General features: G+C 37.0%; 1 protein-coding gene across 5 annotated transcripts in view; it reads left to right on the top strand.

Annotated features, from left to right (window-relative positions):
• HS2ST1 (heparan sulfate 2-O-sulfotransferase 1) overlaps nucleotides 1-7,118 on the top strand; it is a 142,255-nt gene extending 135,137 nt beyond the window's left edge. For all 5 annotated transcript variants that reach the window (XM_044432205.1, XM_044432206.1, XM_044432207.1 and 2 more), the window contains one exon: nucleotides 923-7,118. In XM_044432205.1, coding sequence (XP_044288140.1) covers nucleotides 923-1,149 — 227 coding nt within the window. In that variant the 3' untranslated portion in view covers nucleotides 1,150-7,118. The remainder of the gene's footprint in view (nucleotides 1-922) is intronic.
• The last annotated feature ends 907 nt before the right edge of the window (nucleotides 7,119-8,025 follow it).

Below are 8,025 nucleotides of genomic sequence, written 5' to 3' on the forward strand. Positions count from 1 at the left end.
ACCAGCTCCTCTGTTCCTATCTTCATTCTGGTTTCTCTGTCTTAGGGTGAAGTCCAATGGGAATGTCCCTAAGCCTCCAAACCCAGAGGTTTATGAGCATCCTGTACAGAGTGGGGAAAAAGGCTTGTTCCACCTTGCAAATTGCCTAGATGGCTCTCTTCAGCCACCTAGCTGAGGTGGAGGGGAGCAGGATCCAAGTGCACATCCCCAGCTCTGAGGTCAAAGCTCTTTTCTGACCTTGGAGATTGGAATGCTAAGCAGCCTAAGGCCCTCTGGACATACTCTAGGGTCTAAGGTTACTCTGCCTATTATGCTTGAGTGTGATAGAACCTTGGAAACTGGCTTTGATAGGCAAGAGGGTATATACAATACTATATGTTTCACATGTAGCTAATGGCATGTGCCTGCAGTAAATGGCTGGGATGTTTTGCTTGCTTCTAAGGGAAAAAAGTTGAGATTAAAAACTTATGCCATGAGAAAACTTGCAGTCATTTATATTAATCAAATTATGTGCACAGTTGGTATGTAGCCTGTTTTCTATTAACTTTATTATCAATAGTACTGAATTTCCAAATAGGCATTAGTCATGGTTGAAACAGATATCTTAAATGGATGTGATGTGAGGAAATGCAGCTCCCCATGCAAACGCTTCTTTATTGTTTCAGTAATTAACCCTTTAAACAGCAAGAGTACACTAATGCAAATGCATTTATGCTTAATGTCAGGGCTCCTGCTCTATCCCTCCTAGAAGCTTAATAAATCTTGATCCAAGCTCTGTCACTTTGTGTTCTCATTTAGCAACAAGCTGACTGGAGAATACTGTTTGTGCTCTCTCTCTCCCCCCATCCCCCATTGTAGACTTCTGGGATCATCCACGTTATATAAATCAAAGTAAATTTATTACTTTATATTTTGCTTTTAGGCAAGAAGTCTCATCTTAGGAAGACAACGGAGAAAAAACTCCCCACAAAAGAGACTATTGCAAAGCTGCAGCAGTCTGAAATATGGAAGATGGAGAATGAGTTCTACGAATTTGCACTGGAGCAATTTCAGTTTGTCAGAGCACATGCAGTTCGGGAAAAAGATGGAGAACTATATATTCTGGCACAAAACTTTTTCTATGAAAAGATCTACCCTAAATCGAACTAAGAACAATGCATATTTTTAGGTTAAGGAACTAAACCTTGTGGCTATATCCTTATTCTCAGCCCCAATTTGTATATTTCTGATAAACTGAGGCACATCAGTCTTGAGCTTAGTAGAATGAACTATGGTTGCTCGAAGAAAATGGCTACTGACTAAACACATTGGTAATCCAAAAGTATACAGTTGTTGCTGCCCTACACCTGGAGAAGCCTAAATATGTATTTACAAAAACTACCAACTCACCAATTGTAGCTGAAACTATAAAGATGAAAGGCTTCCCTATATGGTCTTTTTGATTCACAAGACAGCTTATTTTACTTAGCTTTCTGGGAAGAGGAAGCTGTTGGTTCCCTAGCCTCAACATGGAGATTTGGGTGGTATACACTTATGAATAATATTAATAACTGGCTGACATTTGTGCTTTGTTCTTGTGAATTTATATCACATGACATTCATTGGAATGTTCGATCATGTTCTGCTAAGAAAATGCTGCAGCTGGATTTGCCCATATTTGTAAGTGTGGGTTTTCATTTTAAGAAGCTAGAACCAATCAATGTATTTAAAAATTCAAATTCCATAGTGATCTTGTCAAAATGCCGAAAATCAAGGCAGTGTTCCTTTAATATCCTTTGCAATTCCCATTAATGTTGGGAAAACTCTCTAAAAAGCTGGCCTTTGCCTGCACATCAATATAAAACAAATAGTGAATTCTGTATCATTGTTCCATGGATTCTTTGTATTTTAAAGAACTGGTGACTCCATATTATGACTCAACTAGTGAGCTGTGGTATGGTTAGGGTTTTCCTACTTAGATACTTTTACCTGTAGAATATTTTTACTAAGGTGCTTTATAATGTGTTTTAAAGCATTGCATTTGCAAAAGGAGTAAAATGCTGTAAATAATGCATATTTTATGTATTTGGACCAAAAGGTTACCAGTAACTAGTTTAATGTGTTTTGGCACCAGTTTTGTTGTATGTGAAGTAAAAGCATCACATCTGCTGTTCAAATTCCAGTTTTTAGTTAACACTTGGACATCACTAAAATGCACTTCAGTGACCTCAACAACTTTAAATACACAGTGTCTCTCCAGGAGCCCCCTTACAGAAAACTACTTAATCTGCATCCTTTTATCATGCTTAAAAGGAAAAGGAAAACGGAAGCATGTGGCCTGGCCAAGAGAGATACAAAGAAATTGACGTCAATATTTTCATGGAACTGCCTTATGTTACTTCAGTAAACTTGCATTTGCCATGTTTAGCACCTTATAGTACTTACATACGTGAGATTTCTTTAGCAGTTGTTTAAATATCGGGATACTACATTTTTAACAAAATTCTAGGAAATGTGTAGTTCTTTATATTCCCACTGTGCACCTTTCTTTGTCAGCTTGTTTCTGTTTTTAAATTAATGTTAAAGTTTAAAGAGGTTTTTTTTTATTTCAATTGGATATCGCCTTTGAACATCACATTCTATAAGGTGTTAGAAGTGCAGTGTAGATGTATTGATAGGGGAACTTTACCAAATCTTGTATCTGCTGTACAACCACAAAGAGGTTAACTGTCTATAAACTGAATGTTTTGATGCCAAAAAACATGATTCTACTATAAAGGTTAAAGAGACTGTTAAGTAAAACTTTTATTCTTTATTTTGCCTTCTTCTTAGAGATTTACTGGCTTCCCCATAGGTTTTTCTTTTCACTTAGTAATGATTGATTATATTATTTGTTTCTTCACTGTATTACGATGAGCCAGAATATTCTATAACTACATTGGTCCAAGTGGATTGAGACATTGGACAAAAAAGTAAACTTTTGTTGGACCAACTGGTTATTTAAAATATATCAAACTTGTGAACCAGTGTGTTTATCCCCAGGTGTTGATGCTCAGAGCACAACTAAAAAGTTTTTTGTCCAAGGTAATGGTGATATAACGGGGCTGTTCATGGTTGAAGTTGTGCCTCAAAAGGAGGAGGACAGTGCAGCACTGGAGTGAGCAAACATTGCCTTGTAGAATCAAGTAATTGTAGAAATGACTTCCAAAATTGTGGTATGAATCTTCTGAGTTAGGGCTGTGGTACAGACTTCATGAGGTAGGTTGACTACCATACCTGGCAAAATCTCCACTGTGTGGACATGTCCTCAAAGTGAGGAGTGTGGTATAGTAATTGAATACTCTGTATACAAATGGGTTTGACAGTTCAGGTTTATTTAAATATTCACGCTGAAATTATGTGCCCAGTTACCTGGAAGCAAGCCTATTGAACTCAGTCAGTTTTAGTTCTGAGAAAACATGCTTAGGATTGTGCTGGCCAAGTAGTAAACAAACAGTGGGCAGTACATAGATAATATAGGTAAAGAGGCACTTTTATGTTTCCCAAGTGATCATGCTAAGCACATGCTCCATCAGCTCCAGTGTGTTTTAGCCTAGCTCTCATAAGCCATGAATGGAATTTCTTGTGGTATATTCAACTTAATGACAGAACATTATCAGGTACCACTCCAGCTGGAGATTATAATATTTCTTATGATGTTTTGGTTGTTCTGATTTACTATATGAAGTATACAGTTGTGGCAAGGGACTGCTGCGATATTAAATGATATTGGAAGAAGTTAGAAAAGTTTATAGTTGCATTTATAATTAAGATAATAGGAGGCACACCATACCCTCTTTTCTTAATCTCTCAACTAAACTTTATTCTCTCAAGTTTTTTGCATGATGAGCTTATAAACTAATTTTTAAAAGAGCACTGAATAAAGGTGTTGCTTTTTACAAAATGAAATACAGGCATCTAAACACTTAAACACACTTGCAAGTTTACAAAAGTAACTGAAAATGCAGCATGCATAGTCAGCTCATTTTGACAGTATTTAAAGGTTTAGAAAGAAATTTATTTGTGCAGGTCTGTTTTGTATTCTGTACAGAATTGCTTTGCAAGGGCAAAAATGGCTTAAAATACATTTAGGGAAGAGCTCTGGTGATTGATTGACTAGATCTCAGAAGCTGGGGTTTTGGTCCCTGGAATAATTATACCATTTCTTGTTTTCCTATGGCTAACGTTCTTTGATATTCATTCCAATTGTTTACTTGCCTGTTGTTTGAACCCCTTTCTAATGCCCAGTTTCCAAATATTCCAGTTAGAGCTAAGTCAAATCATTTAGCTGAGTCTTTTTCCTCTGTCATTTGGCTGTGGGGAAGATTTACCTAAAGATAAAGGTGGGGTAGGAGAATTTTTGAGAGACTTGCAGTGTATGGGCAAGGATTGTTGCTTGGTGCTTAATTCCTGCAATACAAGTGACAGGTGTTCCTTGTTTTTTAATTTTTAAAAATATATCATGCCTGCTCATAGCAGTGTGGGGATCTGCATAGGCTTTGACCTTGCAGCATTTCCTGAAATGCCTATGCGCCTATGATGCAAAGTTAATCACGGGCATTCCAAGAGGGAAGCAAGTCTTATTTTAAAGTTCAAAAACAAGAAAAAAAATCTTGTTTCTTAAAAAAAGGAAAAATTACAAGCAATAATTTCAGGTTTTATTTGTCACTTGCAAACACCTAGATGATTGGCTAAGATTTTGCTTCCACCCAGGTTGATTCAGACGTAACTCCAAACTATGACTTGCAGTTCAGGTGAGCCTTGATTTGTATGATTTCTCATACCTTCTTTGATTATTTCTGTATACTATCCCAAATTGTGGCTTTTGAGGATGGAGTAGCATCCCAGCCCAAACTCAGTCTCTGAATTGAAACTGTGAATTACTGGAATATTGCAAACCAGCTCCAAACCATGGCTTCAGATCCAGGTTCAGTGACAGCTTGCAAATTGTATTTTGTTGGTGTTGGGTCAGAAAACATGACAAACCACAATGTGGTGTTGTATGTAGCCATTTCATAGACTTTGACGTTCCTCCACCATTAAGTGATATGCCTGTTGAAAACATTCCTTGCAGGCTAGGCATCCTCCCAAATGGCACCCACAAAGCATGATTGGCTGCTGAAATATTGCCTTTTTTATACAGATCCATGAACTGTAACTCTCTGAAAACAGATGTTTAAAATTCTCCAAATTTGAAATGAAAATGCTGAAAAGGAGTGAAGAGAAAACCAAAACTGAGAAAATTAATGTCCAAAGGCTACTGAAAGTATCTTCTAAGCCCAATCATGTATGTTGGACAGTTATGACTTATTTTATCCTTACATTTAGAGAAAATTGTTTCACTAGTTATAAACCTGAATTAGATGTTTCATTGGATATTGAATAATGTTGCATTAAAGATACAGCCCACAGTCCTGATGATAATTCGTTCATAGTATTAATCTCATTAAGATACTTTAATATATGCTTCAAATAAAATAGTAGGAGCTTTTAAAGAATTCCTTTACAAATCCTTAGGTTTTGTAAGGGATGGCAGCAGGGAAGGAAAATACTATTTCTTTACGGATACCTTATATATTCTATAAATCCAAATATCCAAGATGGTTTATATATCTGTCATCAACATTCCTGGTATAATCTCATTTTCCTGATATAAACCTCATCCAATCTGCAGTGGCAGCCCCATTCATATGAATAGAGGACACAGATGGTTCTGTACATGGGTTGTTTCTTTCACTGAAATGAGTGGTCAATTTAGACCAGAATTTTCTGTGGCCATAGAACTGGGATTCAAGGCCTTAGTTTGCTCCACTGGTCTATACATGTTTGTCACCTCCAAACACTAAACAGTATTGAGCTGTTCAGACATCCTGAGGGTATATTCAATTCTTTATCATATCTCTGCATTTAAAAAAGATCATTTTATAATATACTGAAATGTTACTAATTCACTGACTTGAGGTACTGCATTCAGAAAAACATAATCTGAAAATTTAGTTATAAGAATTTGCACATTTAAAAATGTAGCAACATTCATTGGCATTTACAATTATTGGTACTTTTTTGGGAAACCTAACATGCAGAACTTAATAATTAAGCGAGGATTTATAGTTAGAATGTCAGAATTTAGCAAATGAGTGCTACAAAATGTACAATGTGTACCTGCTCAAATACTCTAGTACAGACCCCTAGATCTTACATAATTGAAATGGGAGTTGAAGTGTGTGAGTGTAACCAAGTCTCCTAAGAAATCTGGCTTGCCTTTTAGAAACTTTGCAGTTCTGAATATGAGCAGCTGTCATTTTGTTCTGATCCCAAACATTTGCCTCTGTTAAAATCCTGGAATAAAGCCCATTAACTTTGATGGAATATGCTTCAAAATAAGCATAATATGATTTCAGCATAACTAGATCGGTTTATAGCCATTCTTGTTTTTACGCATCACATGGTATTGGAAAAGTGTTGTATGAATATGTATGGGGGCTAGGCTAAGCTGCAGAGGGAGCATGCTGAAAAGCCTCTTAGTGTGTCCACTGTCAATTTGGCTCTTAAAAGGAGTATTTTGTGACTATTCAAGATCAGCCTAAAGGAAGTTGAATTATCAGTTGCCAGGCTATAGCCTATCTTAAGCCTAGTAGCTGTGTAACCTTTGGTGACACCTATTTATAAATTGAAGCCCTTGTGAAGATTTTTGTAGGAGGTTTGCTAAAGGTCTGTTTAAACGCTTGTATATCTCTGAAATTTTGGAAAACAAAACTGTAGCTTCTGTGTTAGAGCATTTCAGAAGCAGTATCGAATGTAATTTTGAGAACATGGATTGTGCCTCTCTTTTTTTAAAAACAAACACACACACACACAGCTAAATAGTGCCTTTTTTCCTCACAATCCATGTTAGAAGATGCTTACTTCTGTTTTCCTTTCTCTTCATCTGCTGATTCAATTGTGCAATAGTCTCCCAAATTTAAAACTATTTTGTCACATCTGTTTTGAGACAATTGCTTCATTTTTCCCTCTTTCCAAGAGCTTTCTGTTGTTGAAGTGTTTTCAGTTGATTATCTGATGCAAATGATACATAAAATAAAATACCCTATGGGAATGGGGAGGATAGTCTGGTGTCTTTTCTTTTAATTTCTCTTGTAGATACACAAATGTCTGTTTATATTTTTGGAAGTCAAAATTAAAATGCAGACAGTTAAAATGATAAATGCAGCAGGGGGTACTATCTCTTTTTATCATAGTTGCATTTGTGGAGTCAAACATAATGCAACTAGGTTTGACCTTGTGGTTTGTGTAGTGAGAACCTTGACTAGAAATGTGGAAGGAGGCCGAAGTGTGTCACATGAGGAAAGCCTTGGGTTAATTATAAAACCAGATAGGTGTGGAAATAAGGCAGGGCTGGTTATGGAGTGATCATCCATACTTCAGGAGTTTCAAGTGTGAGCCAGTAGGTATTCGATGGAAATCAGAGCAATCAGCAGTTATGTCAGAGATCATGCCTTTAGGTATTGCTATAGGCAGAGAAGAGAGCAGGGCCAAATCCCAGGCACCACAAAGTTGGCACCGTCCTGGCCAGTAGTACATACTCTGAGTTTCTCCCAGAACTGGCTTCTCTCAGTGGGGACTTACTTGAAAAGGCAATGTACTGTAACCAGTTATCCAGGCAAGCTTCCAGGTGGTGGTAGTAATTGCAGTGCCAAGTTCTGATTGACTTTTCAAAATAGTTTCCTGTTTTGAAGAACACAGGCTCTTTCTAAGGTCCACACCCCCTCTAACTTACTGGCTTCTTGAAATGCTCTGTTTCTTATAAAAAGCTACATGCCTCTTTAGAGAAAGCATTCAGTCTGCGACTGAGCCAATGTAATGTCTCTGTTTGTTACTCAGAAGCTGTAATGCATAAATGCAGTCTTTTATAAACGTTCCGGGAACTTAATGTTCAGTGCTGCAGCTGCCTTTGAGCTGTGGGACAGTCAGCCGACTCCACTTTAAGTGCTTGCTTTGATCTCTTAA

Source organism: Varanus komodoensis, unplaced genomic scaffold (assembly GCF_004798865.1).
Source record: "Varanus komodoensis strain SLA01 unplaced genomic scaffold, ASM479886v1 scaffold24, whole genome shotgun sequence".
Taxonomy (NCBI): domain Eukaryota; kingdom Metazoa; phylum Chordata; class Lepidosauria; order Squamata; family Varanidae; genus Varanus; species Varanus komodoensis.